Here is a 17,003-nt window from a genome sequence, read left to right on the forward strand (position 1 = left end):
CTTGATTTTATCACCTTCACGTTCCGATAGGAAAAAAAGTAAAAAAAAACTGCCTTTCCTTGAGCATCTGAGTAGTTCGCGTGAGTATTATTTAAGCACTGCACTATGCACTTAATCAATTAGCCGGCTTTAATACGCCGTAGACGCCATGTTATTGCTGTAGTGATTAGTTATTTCATGTACATAGATATCTAAGATTATGAATTGAGAGGAGCATAACCAATTTATTCCAACAGTTTATTTCACTGTAATGAATTCATTATTATAAATCCAAACATAGCCTAATAATAATCTAAACATCTATAATATATATTTTTTGAGATAATCTAAACATAATTACAAAAAAAAAACAAATCCTGGGTAATCCGCTAAATGAATCTCATGAATGGTAAATAATGAATAATAACGTGAAATATTGTTTCTGCTGATTTAATGATAAATTAAATGCCTAATACTTGATCCTTACAACATTTCCTTTACTACCTTTTTGTAGTTTTTCATCCAGTACTTGTAGTTTTATAACAGTATTAACATATTGTCTAAGAAGTAACAATACATGATCTATTTGTTCAATTATTTTGACCTGGTAATTAATGCCTGACAAACGTTAGTTTTCAGGATATTTATGAAATTCATTAAAGACGAATTAATTTCGAATTGTTACCTTTGGCAATTTTCACATTTGGTTAATTTCATTTATTTTTTAACATTAAAGTAAATACAGTAAACACAAAAAGTAGAAAAGAATAGACTTAGAATATAGAATATTTTGCAAATGAATCATAAACATTCAAAATTGTCATTCTAGTGAATATCTAAGATGACTCTAATGATTTGTAGGAAGCATATTCGTATGAGAAAAAATACTAAAAAATACTAAGTATTGAAAATTGATACAAACAAATTTTCAATTTGGTGGGTTTCTAGACCAATAGTATAGAGTGTGTAAGGACTTTATAGGATCTCCATACATTACCTCAGCTTCTCCCCAGACATTCCCACGCTGGAGGACCAACCAGGAATGGTTCACGGCCTATAGCCATATCTGCACGACGTGTTTAACCGTGACCAGGCTAATAAACGTATGGCAGAAGTAGAAAAAATCTTCGATTGGTGCAAATATCGACAAATGTGCTATCTACTTTGAAACAACATTATCGGATTGGAGTGTATGTTCTATATATATGAAAAAAGATAGTTATTTTTTCTAACAAATATTTTATTAAGTCAAATATTTGTCAAACAAATATCTTATAGATAAAGGAACGCAACTTCAAAACAAGTCTTAAGTGATCTTATTGACAAACGAGAGCTCAAAAGCAAGGAAAAACAAATATTGAAGTAAAAGAAATTGTCGGTGATCTTAGTGGTGAATCCAACAAGTGGCCTTTGATTGTACACTTCTAGAATTGTAAAAATTTCCCGTAAAGAAAACCTAACACTATTTTTCCTTGTTTCCATTCATTCTGAGCACCTCTCTAGTACGCGCATGTGTACTTTTAGTTACATACAAGTTACCCCCTCACCCGCTGCGCTATCGATCGCTGTACGATCGTGCGACCGTTTCCTAATCACAACACATGTGCAATTGCTGCTGCTCGAGTGTTTGCCTGCTCGCCACCACATGTGATTATCATCAAAGAAGTCTCGTTCCCCATTCGGCTAAAGTCGTCTTGTTTTAGCCACTCTCACTTTCACCCAGATGGTGTGGTGTATTTTTGTTTATAAATATTTTACACTCTCTCAACGAATTTTCCCCCCAATCGAGCACAGTTCAAACTCATGCCGTAAGATAAATAGCTTGTTCGTATTGCAGGAGCAAAAAGAACCCCCCCCCCCTGCTGGTCGATCGAAGCCGAAGCTCTCACCAGCTGGTTAAAGACATCGGAAAAGGGATGAGCAGCAATTGTCCGCCAAAACGGAACCTTGAGCAACGGGGCCCACCGTCATGTTACGGTTGTGGATGTGTGTTGATGATCAAACAAGTGTAGAACATATGATCCATTAGCAGCTTCTCGCTCATCGTTCCCAACATCGTGGCGTTCTAATATGCCGTAAGGGTACGCGAGATACGATAAGAAGATATTTAATTCACATGTTCATGCCATCGGTACTGTCGTGTGTGAAAAAGGCGATTATGATGGTGTTCCACAGTATCACACTGACACTCACTCATCTTCTCTTTCTTCCTCTCTCTCTCTCTCTCTCTCTCTCTCTCTCTTCGCTCTCTCCTATTTGAACTCGTACTCTCGACAAGAAGAGATTTCTGTAAGGACAGAGATAAATCTCAATTGTCGTGTGAGATGAGATCGTTACGCGATATCTGCTCAACGCGCAGTTTAGTGTCTTGCAGTCAGATGTTTAACCGATCTCGAAACAGATCGTGTGCTAGTCAAGATCATCCCTACAGTTTGCCTAAAGCTTAACTGTTTAAAGCCATCGGGTTGGCTCCGGTGGAAACATAATTGATCCGCAAAGTGGTACGTTTCAAACAAAGCAGCATTTTTCCTAGCCCCAATCGAACTCGTTTTTTTTTTTATTTTGGTAAAGTGGTAAAGTTTATCAATAAGGCAATACAGTTAAGTGCAAAGTGCTAAGGGAGCAAAAAACTATACGTAATATTATTCCCCTTCCAGTGCAGGTTTGTTTGGTAATTCGGTCGGTTGCCGAAGAAAAGGACTATTTTTATCTCGATCTTCGTCGCCCTTGTCAGTTCGCCCGCTCAGCAGCAGCAGCACACGCCACATTTGGACAGGTGTTAGTGTACGTGTAGTCAACACACCACCCAAAAACATGTCCATTTGCGACACCTCCAATGCGGCGGCACTGTGACACTGAGCCTGACGGGGCAGAAAAGGTGCTATTTTACATTGAAAGTAAATTCAAAGGTACAACATTTTTTTGTCTTATCTCACCATATCAAGTAGACCTAAAACGGGGGCGGGTGGTTTTCTTCAAAACTAAAGTTTTGTACTACGAAGATTAGCTGCCGAGTGAGCTGTCGTGTGCGGGTATGTGTGAGTCTCGCACTGTGCTAGTGTTTGTGTGGGTAAGTGAATCGAATTTTATTGGCGAGAGCCAACAAACAAACGAAATACACAAAACAACAGCGCATCCTTCTTCCACCCAAGAAAACGGTGGCCTTTACAAGATCATGTTTTTTGCTGTTGTTGTTGCTCTTGCCCTGTACGCTTTGTTATATGTAGGGGGGAGGGGGGGGGGAGGTAAACGTTGAGGGTGAAGAAAAAGCTATGTTACATGGTGTGCGCCACACGATGTGCTAAAAATAATAATTCCGCATCCAAATAATCCACCCACCACCGACAACGCCCTGCACGTTGGGCGCCTCCATCCAACTAACGGTCTTTTAGTGGTCATAACGCGGGAAATCCAAATACAGTGGAAGAAAATCTATGCCAAACGTCGTTCCACGATAAGCACAGTGATAAATGCATCGTTTAACGGCACTGTACGCCAGAAACGCTCTCTCCGAACGATCATGAGCATGAGCGAAAGCAGGGAGAGGATCGTTCTAATCTATAGGTCACTTTTGCGGAGAAGGACGTTCTGTTTTGGGTGTAGTGTCCGTGGATTATGTGTGTGGAGTTTTTTTTTTTTTGGTTTGTTTTCAGTTTTTTTAAGAAAACGCCAGTGGTGGTGAGATCTATCTTTATCCCGCAAGAAAATATAGCCACCAGCAACGGTACACCAGAGCAAGCAGTTGTGGTGTGTTTGAGCCGATGTTTTCATGTTTTCTGTCGTTCGTGTCGCACTGTAAGGGCCTACGTAATTCTAATTGTATGTGTTTTTATCCCTTTTTTTTAGTCATCAAAACTTTGAAGCTAATAAAGTTTAGCAATTTAGAGCCTTTCTCCGCCGAACCTAGATCGAATCGGTAATAAGTTAATTTAGTCTTACATAAGCGGTAATAAGCATGCGAAATGTTTTCAAAACGATCGAGTGTCGGGTTTGCACGAGTTAAATTGAGGGAACTACAAAGAAAACAAAACGGATAAAAATATGTCACGATCCACAACGAGCGAAGCAACTATATTCTCTTCCTCTAAAAATACCATTTGGCAGTGAATTAACAACGGAAGGCCATGGCTCACAGCACAGCAGAATGACCTATAAAACTAAACAGGACAAACAGCGTGTTGAAAGGGGCGAAATTATGATTATTTGATTACAATTCATTTGCGATCGCGATCGTTTTACACTCCCAACCAATCGTGTTGTTTTGACCAGTTGTATCAATAATTACAATTTTTTTACGCATCTCTGTGTGTTTGTGTGTGTGTGTTTCTTCCTTTTCTATTCTCCAAAAGGTTTCACTGCAAAACGATTAGACAGTACAGAAGAGGAGGCAGACTCCGCCTCGAAAAACGCTCGAACACGATCACTCGCGATCACCAAGCAGCGCGCGTACTAAGTAGAAGAAACAGCAACAACCAACCAACCAACCCACAGCTAGAGCGAAAAGAAAACACACGAAAACAGAACTAAACATGGATAAACCGTCGCGACCGGTGCGAAATCGTAAGCGTAGTAGGTTCGTGGCGAATTCCTTGCATGTGTGACCATGTGTATGTGTGTGTGTGTGATAATAGGCCGTGAGAGTGAGAAAAATGTTACAAACCTCATACGTCGAGCGAAGGAAAGCTTCGTTATTTTCATCTTCACTAATACCTCCTTTTTTCTTTAAAACAATACCCATACCTACTAACTATCTTGCCTTGATACGTCACCATCAAACGCCAGAAGTAGCTTGACCCCTGCAACGGTTACTCGCAGTTTCGTTTGCTTTTAAATGATTTGCGTACGATCCTCTCTTTCGAGCACGTGACTGAAGAAAACAACCATTTGCGTAATAAGGGTAGAGAAGCTTGCATGCGTTTGCGTTTACCGAACTCCCTCTGCGATACTAACCGAATGCTAATGCTCATTAGTTCTAAATGTAAAAACAAAGCTCTATGCTCGTTTTAAAATTTGTCACACAAAAAGGATTCCCATTCTTAACGTTTGCAGAAAAGCATGGCCACCGGGCGATAGCCACCGTCCGGTAAAACGGCTATTTACACCGGAAATCAAGCGAATGCTCAAGGACTGGCTGGTGAGGCGCCGGGAAAACCCGTACCCCAACCGGGAGGAAAAAAAGCTGCTCGCCGTTGAGACGGGCTTAACGTACACCCAGATCTGCAACTGGTTTGCGAACTGGCGCCGAAAGCTCAAGAACTCTGGCAACGATCCGATCCGCAAGACGTGGGGCAATCTGATCAAGAACTACAACACCAACGCACGAGGCAACGTGGAGCAGTTTAGCATCTGCTCGAACGATAGCATTTGGGGCGAGAACGGGGAAGAGTCGCAAGATTCGCGAACGTCCAGCTCGGGCGAACATCCTTACACCAATCGTCACAAGCATCATCACCATCACCGCTATCATCTTGGTCATCAGCGGCAGGGTCAAAAGTATGAGAGCAACGACAACCCTGGTAACCCGTTGCCCTACCACGTGTATGCCGAGGCAGGTGACTGTGCTGGCGATAATAACAATAGTGCCTCGTGTCGGAACAATAACCTAGACTGCAGACCATTTGCCGAGTACATGCGAGTTCCGGAGTATGGTCGTATTGAGGAATGTTCGAGCAACGAAGGCTTACGGGATAGCTATCCTCCGACCGCGTTTCGAATAGATCACTGCTATACTCCACGTAACTACGACACCGTCTTCGGGCTGCCCGAGGACACGCGATGCTACAAGGTATCTTACGAAAAAAAAAACGGTTTGAATCAATCCGCTGAAGCTAATTCACGCTCATTCTCCCTACAGGTCACACAGTTCGACGGATCTTACGATCCAGAGAGTGGAACAAGGCTTGAACCCATCATTCTCACTGCCACACCTGCTCACTATGGCCGTTCGTTCACGGCGAAAGATGCTCCCAATGGGGGCACGCTCTATCTGACACCGTCCACCACCCTCTCTCCTGCTGCTGGTGCTCCCACAATCACCAGTGGAAGATCTCGATCGAGCAAGTACAAGAGCAGCATCATGGAGAAGTACCTGCGCGATCTAGGCGAACTGGAAGCGTCCGATGAACCGGTGGATGAACCGACCACCATGATGCCGGTACTGATGGCTACCATACCGTTTCAGCAGAAACACTGTGTTCATGCCCACGGCCACGGACTGCAGCTACAGGCTCCAGCAGCGATCAGTTACGATACCGCCGTGTTACGCGGGCCGCCGTCACTAACGAAGTGGCTAGAAAGTGCCGCCAAGTTTACACCGTCCAAGCACAACTACATCGATTGGGAATGCTCTGGGTAGGTTGTTTACGTTTGTAAGCCATTCCCTAAAGTACGGCTAAGAGTAACAATCTGTACCTCATGCCTCGTTACAGGAAACAATCGACAACGAAGAGGCGGTTAGACTCTGGCGGAAACTATTACGCCATTACGGACAGTGGTAGTGATGGTGGTTGCAAATATGCTGCACCACTATACGGGGAATCGATACAGCCAAGCATTGGCAGTCTTGAGCACCAGAAGGATGAGCTCGATGCGGCGGAGGCACTGACGAAGCTTGCGAACAATTTTCGAACGAAATTTTCCGCCTAACTGAGGTACGCTCAGTATGGTGGAAAGTATGATTCTGGTCAGCGCATTCCTTAAGTTATGCCAGCAGCTGTAGAAAATATGGTACCGTGTTACAAAACAATAAAGAAGTGATACTGCTTGCGAGCGGCCAACGAAATAGACTGACTCCCTACTCTTATTAGTAGTATACTATTAGTTGTAGTAGGAGCGTTGTGGCCTCGTGATTCAACATTACTTTACAATATGTGTAAACGATGAGGTGTCATGAAACACGATGCTACAGGACTGTAATGGTCAATATTGTGTAAATGATGGCGTTTGTACCTTTCTTTCCCTTGTACATTGATGATTGCGTGTTTGAATTAACTCATAAAGAGGTTTACTTCATCTCGTTCAACTAGTTACTTATTCAATCTAAATGCCTCACCGTTCAACTGTCCACCTTTTCATCAGCTGGACTTGCTTCACTGGGTTTTGAATTGTTCTTTGCGTACGCATCCAACAGGTTTACCAACTGGCTTTGGTGACATTGCAGATCTCCCACGATCTTGCCACCGACACTGTCCAGCACGGCGGCAAACTGCGCACGAACCGTCGTAATGTCGGGCATGGTAGCGTAAGCCATGAACTCATTTTTGCTCAGCAGCCTTCCTTCCACAATACCGCCCATCAGTACTAGTTGGGGCGTCTTCTTGAGCACGCTCAGCACCTGTTTAATCTTTTGCACTTCCGGGCTGAAGATGATGGCGGTTTTCGCTTCGAACAGTGGCAATATCGCTTCAAACCGGGTGTCTGCAACGGCTTTTCGCATTATCGATTTACCGTACACCTTCACCGAGACGTTGTGCCGATGGAGCGCCACCTGAGCCTTGAACATATCCTCCTGCTTGATCGAGTTCACATGGACGAATGCGACGAGGTTGCTGTGTTCGAACCAGTTCCGGGCCTCTCGCGCAATTATGGTTTCGTACGGATTGTCCAGCTTACTTTTCATTTCCTTCGCTCGTTCGGCGTCAATGCATGGTGCGTTAAACTCTGGCTTTTTGTAGTACGGTTTTATCACCTCGAGCACACGAGCTCTTTCGTAATGCGGTGGCCGCGGTCGCTGGATGTTGATCTTTCCCCGGAACCGGCGAAACGTAAGCAGCGGGTTGCGCGATTGTAATAGACCTGTAAAAGGGAATTAACACATTTTTGGACATTGTTTGGGAACATTTTTACTGCACTCCATCATAAGAAATTACCATTTATTATCAAATTCGACATTTTCCGGCTGGCTTTTCACTGGTGCTGCAGAACAAAACAATGCAATATTTTGACCATATGCCGTATGACAGCTGTCAAACTTCGGCTGATCGGGGAAAATTGTTCAACTTCGTGCCCGGCGAAAATCGGACGAAAATAAACTGTCAATCTGGGGGCCGTGAAGAAAAGCAACAAATCGCACAGCCTCTGGCAATCGTATAATCCAAAGCAGCAACCGCAAAACACTCGAAAATGGTTCTTTGTATGTACTTTCTGAATAACAGTTGCCGATTTGGCTCCCGATGCAACAACGAGCACATCGACATTGGGTAAGGATATTGAGCATCGATCCTACAGCATTCCAGATTGTAGCAAACGTTTCTCTTGCAGGTCGATTGTAAAAACTGAAGTGGACGTGTCGCTGAAAGGCAACCAATGGCCGCTGTCGTGTTTCGGACCGTTCAAGGAGCGAAACTGCATACCAAGTTTTATAGAAGATCTCAGCTTTGAAGAGATCCGGATGATGTATCTGGAGGCCAAAATGCAAAACAACATCCCAGCGCACCAGATGCAGCTGGCGCAGATGATCAATGACGCCAAAGCAAAGATGCAATGTCTCACTACAATGAACAGAGACATTCTGAACACGTTGGTGGAAATTTACAACCAGCAGGAAAGCAGCGCCAAACCGACCAACGCTCCATTGAACACGTTTGCATCGATTGGATCGGGTGGAAGTAATGCTCCGGCGTCCGGCATATTTGGCAGTGGCACTAGTAGCAATGCGTTCGGATCTGGATTCGGATCCAGCGCTGCCATCGGTGGTAGTAACGCTGGCACTGCCGGCAGTATATTCGGCAGCGGTTCCATCACCGGCCAAGCGTCACAATCAGCTGGCAACATCTTTGGCTCAGCTGCCTCCACCACCAGCAACATATTTGCCAAACCTGCACAGCAACCTGCCGCTGGAAATATCTTCGGCATGCCACAACAACCGAACCCCGTCTTTGGTGGTCCTGCCGTGATGGGCGGAGGACTGTTTGGAAGCGTACAGCAACCACAACAACCACCTGCCCAAAATGGGGCATCACTGTTTGGCGGTGTGACAACGGCCACGAATCCAGCCGCTGGCGGCAACCTCTTTGCCAGTGCCGCTACCAGTGCATTTGGGCAGCCTTCGGGTGCTGGTTCCGGATTTGGTGGAGCTAGTATGTTTGGCAACAATGCAGCATCCTCTACTCCCGCTCTTGGAGGGTTTGGAACGATGGCCGCAGCCCAGCCACAGCAAAGCAGTGGTCTGTTTAATACCGTGCCTTTCGGCAGCAGTGTCCCGACGACTGCGTCTTTTGGATCATTTGGTTCATCGATGCAGGCTGCACCTTCAGCAAATGCACCCTCATCACAAAATTTGTTCTTGTCCACACCAGCGGCGAATCCGTTCGGCGCTTCTTTGGGTGGGAATGCTTTCGGTGCGCCAGCACAGGCTACGACAGTCCCACAATCAGCTACTATGTACAGCAGTATGGATAACGTTACAGCGGAGCATTTGGCCGCCTTTAAGGCCGATCAGTTTCAACTCGGACGAATTCCTACTGTACCACCACCAAAAGAGCTGTGTCACTAAAAGGGTTAACTGCTGCAAAATATTATTGTCGTGTCACATACGGACCTTTCTATTGTTACGTGCTTTTTTTATTTCCTCATCGAAAATATTATATAAATGTAAGTTTTACTTTTAGTTTTACTTATTTTTATAGAGACTTTGAGGTCTTGCTCATTCGCCTCTTACAGTGGCCGGCAATATAAAGTGGCCACTACTTACAATTTTACATTTTTTACATTTTTTCCGTGAAAAATGAAGTTATTGTACTGCTTTATTTTTTGAAACATTGCTCGTGATATGCTTAAGAATGCGCAGTACGATAGCATGACAAAAATGAGAAGTTTGCTTTAAGAAAAAATATTTTTTCCAAAATTGATCAAAATCACTGTGCCAAAATAAAGTGCCCACTTTATTCATTGTACAGAAAATATTTTTCTGAACAAATATAACACCAAACTTATAATTTTTTATGCGTTCCTCTCGCATTCTTTACATGTTCGAGGTTCTTTAGCGTATTTTTTTTCTAATTTTTAAAGGTTTATCTAGTTCTGCATCTAGTTTTTGCATCTGGTTCTTCTCAAGCGTTATCAAGAGCTTAAAATTTAAGTTTATTTGTTTGTGACACCAGTTTTATCCACCTTCGCACATAGAATCTGCCACAAATTTTCGATGGAACCAAGATTTAGACTTCATGGAGGACATGCAAGGTGTTTTATACGATACTAGTTGAGAAATGTTTTTTGTATTGATTGTGTGTGTTGAGATGTTAGCCTGTAGGAACATGTTTTTAGTTTTCAAACCCCATTTTTTTTAAAGAAATATCCAAAAGTATTGATGAAGAATGCTAAAAAAGGTATAAACCATAGTTGTACTTTCGATTCACACCAGTTTTCCCGCTACTCCTAAAGATAAAAACCCCCTAGCTATCACATTCCAATTTTCGTAATTTACTGCTCGTTAGAAGTGGCGTCCGTCAAGTTCCTCGCCCGAGCTACAGCAAGACTAACAAAGCCAATTAGCTTCAATATGATCAAGAACATGCAGATATATCGTAAGATTGTCGAAAAACTGATATTTGGACAGATGAGTCCAAATTAGAACTGATGTTCAAAAATATCTAGACGCGATCCAACAAACCAATATGTATGAAGAGTGCAATGTGATGACCAGGGAAGGGATTTCCATACGAGAAGTGGGGAGCATGGTTTGAATCGATGGCATAATGAAAGCTAATACTTATATAAGCATCCTGTGTGAATTTATCTTTTTTCTGTGAAAAATACGGAGTTAGTAAATAAATTGATGTTACAACCGGAAGCGACTCAAGTTATACACGAAGAATTTTTTAATTATTTTTTTTCAATCAAATCGAATAAAACTTCTTTAATGGCTCCCACTTAGACTTAACTTTAATCCTATCGAGATTTCGTGTGCAAATTTTGATGCAAATGTGGTGAGAATGACGTGATTAGGAAAAACAAAATATGTTAAAGCTCTGAAATACTCCTAAGAAGAACAAATGCCAAATATGTGCAAATAAAACAAAATAAATTATGTCAAAGATCCTCGAACATGCAAAGAATGCAAGAGAAACGCATATAAATTATAAGTTAGATGTTATATTTCTTCAGAAAAATATTTTTAATAGAATGAATAAAGTGGGCACTTTATTTTGGCACAGTGATTTTGATCAATTTTGGAAAAAAATATTTTTCCTTGAAGCAAACTTCTTATTTTTGTCATGCTATGGTACTGTGCATTCTTAAGAATATCACGAACAATGTTTCAAAAAATAAAGCAGTACAGGCGGTCCCCGAGATACACGGTTAATGGGGACCAAAAACGGCCGCAAAATACCGCGTATCTCGAATTTCCGCGTAAGTCGAATCTCGTGATTTCCAGCTAAAATATCACAAATTTTCATGTAATTTTGCAAGTAGGGGGTGGTTTTAGTCACTTTATGAATTATTTGATATGATTTTGACTGAATATAACACTTTTAAACCTTTTGAAAAAGTTTTTAACATTGGATCGAAACGGACATTATTTGGCATTTGACAATTGATATGTCAAATCAGTACAATTTGCTCAAAGAACTGTCAAATTTAGAAAACCGCGTATCTCCGAATCCGCGTATAAGAGGTACCGTGTATCTCGGGGACCGCCTGTACAATAACTTCATTTTTCACGGAAAAAATGTAAAAAGTGTAAAATTGTAAGTAGTGGCCACTTTATATTGCCGGCCACTGTATATAAATGTAAATATACATCTAATTCACAAATTTGTTTATATACTGATTGATTGTTCGTTAAAAGAGAAACGTAAAATGTCTCAAGAAGTTTAAAAAATTGAACTTCAAAAAAGCCTATTATTTCGATGAACAGGCCTTTGTGCCTTTCTGTCAAATGATTCAACGTCACAAGTTTGACATTGTAGCACCTGCCATTCTAACGCTTGGCGAACACCCGTTCCCCATTATTCGTGTTTGCACCGAGCGACGACGGATAAGCGAGATTTCACTGTTATTCTTGCGTTCACATGGCAGCAGGGAGGCGCTGTGTCGTTCGCTCGCGTGAAGTTTGAACTAAAGTACAGCAAAAAGAGAAAACTTTCCAACTAGTGTGTTCCAGTGCATTCATTGAAGGTGAAAAGTGGTAAAATTTCCGTACCCCATTAGGCAACAAAAGCGTAGGAAACTTTATTTTTTCTAGATTATGATTGTACGTGGCGTGTGTGTGTGTGAGAGCTTAAATTGTGGTACAGTTTTCTTTTTTTGTGTGTGGTGCTGGCATATCGCTCGGAACAATCCAGGGCCAGCGGAACCGCGCGTCTGTGTGTGGTGGAAAAAGAAAGAGAAACAGAGGCAACAATTTCAGGGCAACGCAATGAAGGTGTGTGCTGCTGCATGTTTTACGGTACCATCAGCAACGTTGTTTTCTCCAGCAACCACTAGAAGCATTAAGCAAACAACCATGTCAATCTCAAGATAATGGTTTCCTGAAAAAAATACAATTTTTGTGCTTCACTGATGCTTCGCAAAGCTGTAATGATGAATGCCGTCCAGTAGGGAAGAAAAGAGAACAAGAATATGTGAAGAAGTATAGAAGAAATGAAGCCACTCATACATTGTAAATTTTTCGAGCAAAAGTACATGGGTAAGAAAGAGAAGCATATACGTTCTTGTGTGCACGTGTGTGTATGTGTGTATGTGCGTTCTAGAAAAAAAGGAAGCAATAGGAGCTTGTAATAATGGGTAGAACCAATGTATAAAAAAGTGCTTTATAGAAGTGGTTTCTCCGTGCAATATATTTGAAGCGTTGGTAAGTGTTTTTTTTTCTCGATTCCATTAATGCATTTTTTGTCAAACAATCTACAGCGACTGATAATGCGGCTTAGTATTACCAGCAGTGCAAGCTATGGCGTGGCCGTAAAAGTCATACATGAATAAAAGAAAACTTATATAATAAAAGTCTGCCGTTTACCGTACTGCAATTGCTATTGTAACAATATTTTCATGATTTTCACCCCCATTGCAGTAATGTTGCATTGACATTTTCCAGTATTGAATGCTCTACTCTTGCTCGGAAGTTCATTTCCGCTTTCTGAAGCGTTATTGTTACAATCAATCCATTCTTATTTGCACTATTCTGTGTGCTTGTGTTGTGAGTGTGTATGTGTGCGTCATTTGTTTCGAAAACTAACTTTAAATTCGGTTTTCTCTTCCCAGGATGACTCGATGACAACGGTTGCTTAGAAACTGGATAGCAAATGTGGTAGCTAAGGACCTGTATATACAAAGTATATGTTACAAAATGTTTGAAACAGACTACTCGGATGCTATTGTTCCTGCATTTCTATGCGTTCTGCTGTTAGCCAGCCATTTGCAATCCATTTCCTTCGAATCTCATTACTAATGTTAGTTTTTCTGTGTATATGTGTGTTTGTGGTTTCAGCAGATGTAGTGTGTTCACTGTGCATTGAAGAATCATCCTAAGCAGTAGTGTGTGAATGTGTGATTGTTTCTTCTGGCTACACTCTACTACGGCTACGCATTAGTGGCAAGGGGCAGAGAGGAAGCAAGAGAGCTTCTCTTCGCTGCTATACTTGTGGCCGAAAAATACCTCGAACCAGCGAGAGTAAAAAGTGTCGTTTTTTAACCCTGTGGTGAAGAGCATAGAAGTGAAATTGCAAAGCCATCACCACCCGCAGGCAGGCAGCCAGCCAGCCAGCCAGGATCTTCGAAGCGAGTTCGAGCGAGAAGTAAAGAAAAGGTAATGAAAAGTGCGCAAATGAAGCGTGTGTGTCATCGGCGGGCAAACGAAGGGTTTGTTTTTTAGGGTTTGTCTCTGTACAAAAGTGGTGTTTCGTTTCCTGATTGTTCCTATCCTGTTGGTGGTGTGCGTTTCTTGAGAAAGAAAAGTCGATAAAAAAGGATAGGAGGAAGCCTTTTTTTCGCGGAAGGAAGTGCCGTGCAAAAAGGGCGTGTTGCTTATCCTTGGCGTAAGGGACGGGGCAGCTTATTAGCTCGGTGTCCCTCACATCACCTGGCGGCCGCATACACCGCGGGGATTGGTGTGCGCTACGTGTGGAGGACGAGGAAGGAGGAACGGAGCAAGCGAGAGGGCGGACGGGGCCTGAGTTTTGGTGTCGCGGCGTTGTGATCGGTCGCGCGTTCGCTCTTTCGGTGTCGTTTGATTTGAGGGAAAATGCGATTTTCCATCCGCGCTACTGAAGGGCAGTGGCCTTAGCAGGAGGCTCGGTATAACGATGATGTGCCCGTCGAAAGCACCATGAAAATCGCGTTCGGTCGCAATAAAGAAAGTGTCCAGGCTGTCGTCCGCGTTGTCGTTTGTCGGGTCGCGTGAAACACCCTTCTGCACGAACCGCGCGGCGTGTCGCGCGGAATATAAGGTTGCTTCTCTCTGACTCGTCCTCCACCACGGTAAAGTCGCCGGTGAAATTGTGTATCGGCATGGTAACACAACCCACCAACCGTCGATGCTGCCGCCGCCTGCGTTAAAGGAGTGTGCGTCACTGTGTATGCAGCTCTGTGTTTAATTTGTGTGTGCATGTGTTCGTGTGAGTGTGTGTGTGTTTCCAGTGAGGGCATAGGGCGCGCCTGCTGTGTGGCATACTAAGTGCGCGAAATCGATTGAGCTGCATTTTTCATGTTTTCACTTTGTTTTTTCTGTAATTTTTTCACTAAAAGGTTTTTGAGGGAGTGCAAAGTGAGTATAGTAGAGAGCGGTGGTGTGTATCCAACAAGGGAAAGGGAAAAGGTAGTGCTGGTGCTGGTGCGTATGCAATGCTCGAAATGCACCGTATGCATTTTCTGCTCGTCCACTGCAAAAGCGTTGCAAGTATGTTGTGAAAGAGGAGCGTAAAGCAGAAAAAGGCTAAAGAAAGGCTGGCAACCAGGAGCAGAGCGAGTGTGTGGAAATCGTGAAGTTTTAGTGCGCATTTCCTCCTACCAACGCGTGCTTTGCGCGTAGTAAGTTGATCCTATGTGCGTGCGCGCGTGTTCTACTTGTTACCATGCGTGGTAATGTGCTTGCTTGTGTGTACGTGTGAGTGGTCTGCGCGTCCTAATGCAGCGAGTGAGCTGCGAAAAGAATGGTGTGTCCCACGTGTTGTGCTTGGATGTGTAGTGACGCCAGCGGCGACTCACTGGGGATGAGTTTTACCAGCAGTTGCAACGCCAGCGAATACGTCCTCTGCCTCGCAGGAGAAAGGATGCAGTGGGGACAACGATGAAGGCAGAATGCGCCCCGCCGCGTACCATGTGCGCCGGAAAGCCTTGAACAAAAGCAAAAGGATCATCGACAGCGTCGTCGTGTACCATCGCCGGGCACCGTCCAGATCGTCGGCTAAGAGACGTCGACGGCGCGAGTGCACTGTTGTAGGTGGTGTATGCTTATTGCAGCACGCATACGCAACACCGTCTTTCAAAGGCCACCACTATATTTCTAATTGTTGAAAAACTTCAGTCTGTTGCAGAAGAGAAGAGCACGAGTAAAGGATTAAGCTCACATTCCGTTCTATTGCTAAGTGCGCGACGACGACGACACGAGCTTTGTGCGTGTGGTTTGTTTGGTGTGTAGTAGGTGTGTGTGTGTTACATGGCTGAAGAGTGGTTTTTATTGAATTGAGATATCTAAAACCGCGCGCAACCAAGAACGCGAAATTCCTTCTCCCAGATACCTCCAATCTCCGTACCCCCCATATGAAGCTACCGCAAGCAGCTTATGATCCTAAACACACAACCAAGCAATAATTTCACTCCTCGTGATATCGCCATAGTAACATCTCTCGATCTAAGCTAAGATCTTAAAAATCCTCCCATTCATCTCTCCCCATACCCCCCACACATTTGGCGGTGGTTTGCGCTTGGAGAAGGAAACATAATCTTCCTTTGTGAGTGCGTTCAGATTTGTTCAGTGTAACGCGATAACGATCACGGAAAGGGCACGCTCGCACAAAGAGAAAGAGGAGCCATAAGTGTGTGTGTGCGCGCTCGTTTGTATGTGTGTGCGTGTGTCCCTGTCTGCTCCCTTCCGCGTTGATCTTACCCATAGAAGCCAAGATCCGCCTCCATGAAGCATCAGAGGCTAGAAAATGGTACGCGAGACTCGACATCTTTGGGTTGGAAATTTGCCCGAAACGGTACGAGAGGACAAGCTAAGGGATCATTTTAAAAGGTAAGCATTTTGTTCACAATACCCAATACTTAATGTTAAGGTTATTTATCATTGCCCTGCAATAAATGTGTCATTTCTCCTAGCTCCGCTAGCTTAGCTTATGTAGGAATTAACTTCCTTCCTATTTGCCTAGGTACCTAGGCAGGAGTTCAAAGTAAAGTTGTGTATGGGTTTACGAAAAGGGAATTGCGCAGCTGCCGACCGTCCTGCCAGACATGTTCTAGTCACACGAAGGATGTATGGGATGTACTTATCTCACCCGGTATCATCCTACCCACCGATAGTCCTCTGAGTATAGAAACATATTGAAGAATAGTCAAATTGTGGGCTAGGGTTGCCCTTGTGAATTTGAGCAATTCAAGAAGCACACACAAAGTACCAGAAAGGGTGAAGTAAGCGAAGAGAAACAACAAGAGCACTTACGAGATTGATGGTTCAACGTGTACAGTGACACACTGGTATATTGGTTCAAAGGCCAGAATCGCGTTAAATAATGTAACATTGTAAATGAAACAACATATTAAAACATACACCGTCGAACTCATGGTAGCCTCTCCGTATTTTATTACATCTTAGCACATTATTTGCTGCTCGTATTAAGAATTGTTTGTGTATCGTCAGTACCAATTCATCGCATTTTACTGGCATTCTATATGTCCCCACCATGGTTGGGATTGCAGTAAAAGGGCACACACAGGCACACAATAATGTCGTGTAAAACGAATGATGCCAATAAATGCACTCCCCGACTGAGAGCAAATGATATGCCGGGCATAGGCAGCGAGCACATAATGAGAGAGGAGAGATATGCCAGTTTCTTAAGGATGCAATTCATCTGTAAAATCCACCCCAA

The 17,003-nt window shown here is 43.3% G+C and overlaps 4 protein-coding genes across 17 annotated transcripts in view; 3 read left to right on the plus strand and 1 right to left on the minus strand.

Annotated features, from left to right (window-relative positions):
• The first annotated feature begins 1,313 nt into the window (after nt 1–1,313).
• Nucleotides 1,314–6,760, plus strand: LOC120956029 (uncharacterized). 6 transcript variants are annotated; one of them, XM_049608408.1, is made up of 6 exons: nt 1,314–2,480; nt 2,637–3,049; nt 4,329–4,552; nt 5,029–5,764; nt 5,834–6,330; nt 6,408–6,760. In XM_049608408.1, the coding sequence occupies exons 3-6, from the start codon at nt 4,509–4,511 to the stop codon at nt 6,622–6,624; spliced, it is 1,494 nt and encodes a 497-aa protein (XP_049464365.1). In that variant the 5' UTR covers nt 1,314–2,480; nt 2,637–3,049; nt 4,329–4,508; the 3' UTR covers nt 6,625–6,760. The 6 variants fall into 6 exon arrangements, with proteins under 6 accessions (XP_049464365.1, XP_040233323.2, XP_040233332.2 ...); XM_040377389.2 differs by lacking the exon at nt 2,637–3,049; XM_040377398.2 differs by lacking the exon at nt 2,637–3,049 and having other exon boundaries at nt 4,329–4,539.
• Nucleotides 6,761–6,965: 205 nt separating this feature from the next.
• On the minus strand, nt 6,966–7,954 carry LOC120956032 (39S ribosomal protein L10, mitochondrial). Its single transcript, XM_040377401.2, has 2 exons — nt 7,848–7,954; nt 6,966–7,773 (listed from the first exon to the last, which is right to left on the minus strand). The coding sequence occupies exons 1-2, from the start codon at nt 7,867–7,869 to the stop codon at nt 7,034–7,036; spliced, it is 762 nt and encodes a 253-aa protein (XP_040233335.2). The 5' UTR covers nt 7,870–7,954; the 3' UTR covers nt 6,966–7,033.
• Nucleotides 7,955–8,004: 50 nt separating this feature from the next.
• Nucleotides 8,005–10,781, plus strand: LOC120958794 (uncharacterized). The gene is made up of 2 exons (XM_040381798.2): nt 8,005–8,177; nt 8,239–10,781. Exons 1-2 carry the CDS (start codon nt 8,101–8,103, stop codon nt 9,470–9,472), a joined length of 1,311 nt encoding a protein of 436 aa, XP_040237732.2. The 5' UTR covers nt 8,005–8,100; the 3' UTR covers nt 9,473–10,781.
• A 1,181-nt stretch (nt 10,782–11,962) lies between these two features.
• The window catches only part of LOC120954681 (protein split ends-like), a 73,319-nt gene continuing 68,278 nt past the window's right edge, over nt 11,963–17,003 (plus strand). For 4 of the 9 annotated variants that reach the window (XM_040374821.2, XM_049609529.1, XM_049609530.1 and 1 more), the window contains exons 1-3: nt 11,966–12,096; nt 13,409–13,723; nt 14,662–16,150. In XM_040374821.2, coding sequence (XP_040230755.2) covers nt 16,068–16,150 — 83 coding nt within the window. In that variant the 5' untranslated portion in view covers nt 11,966–12,096; nt 13,409–13,723; nt 14,662–16,067. Of the gene's footprint in view, nt 12,141–13,405; nt 13,724–14,661; nt 16,151–17,003 lie in introns of all 9 variants that reach the window. The other 5 variants (XM_040374824.2, XM_040374823.2, XM_040374819.2 and 2 more) reach the window with 5 other exon arrangements.

This window comes from Anopheles coluzzii, chromosome 3, assembly GCF_943734685.1.
Source record: "Anopheles coluzzii chromosome 3, AcolN3, whole genome shotgun sequence".
NCBI lineage: Eukaryota > Metazoa > Arthropoda > Insecta > Diptera > Culicidae > Anopheles > Anopheles coluzzii.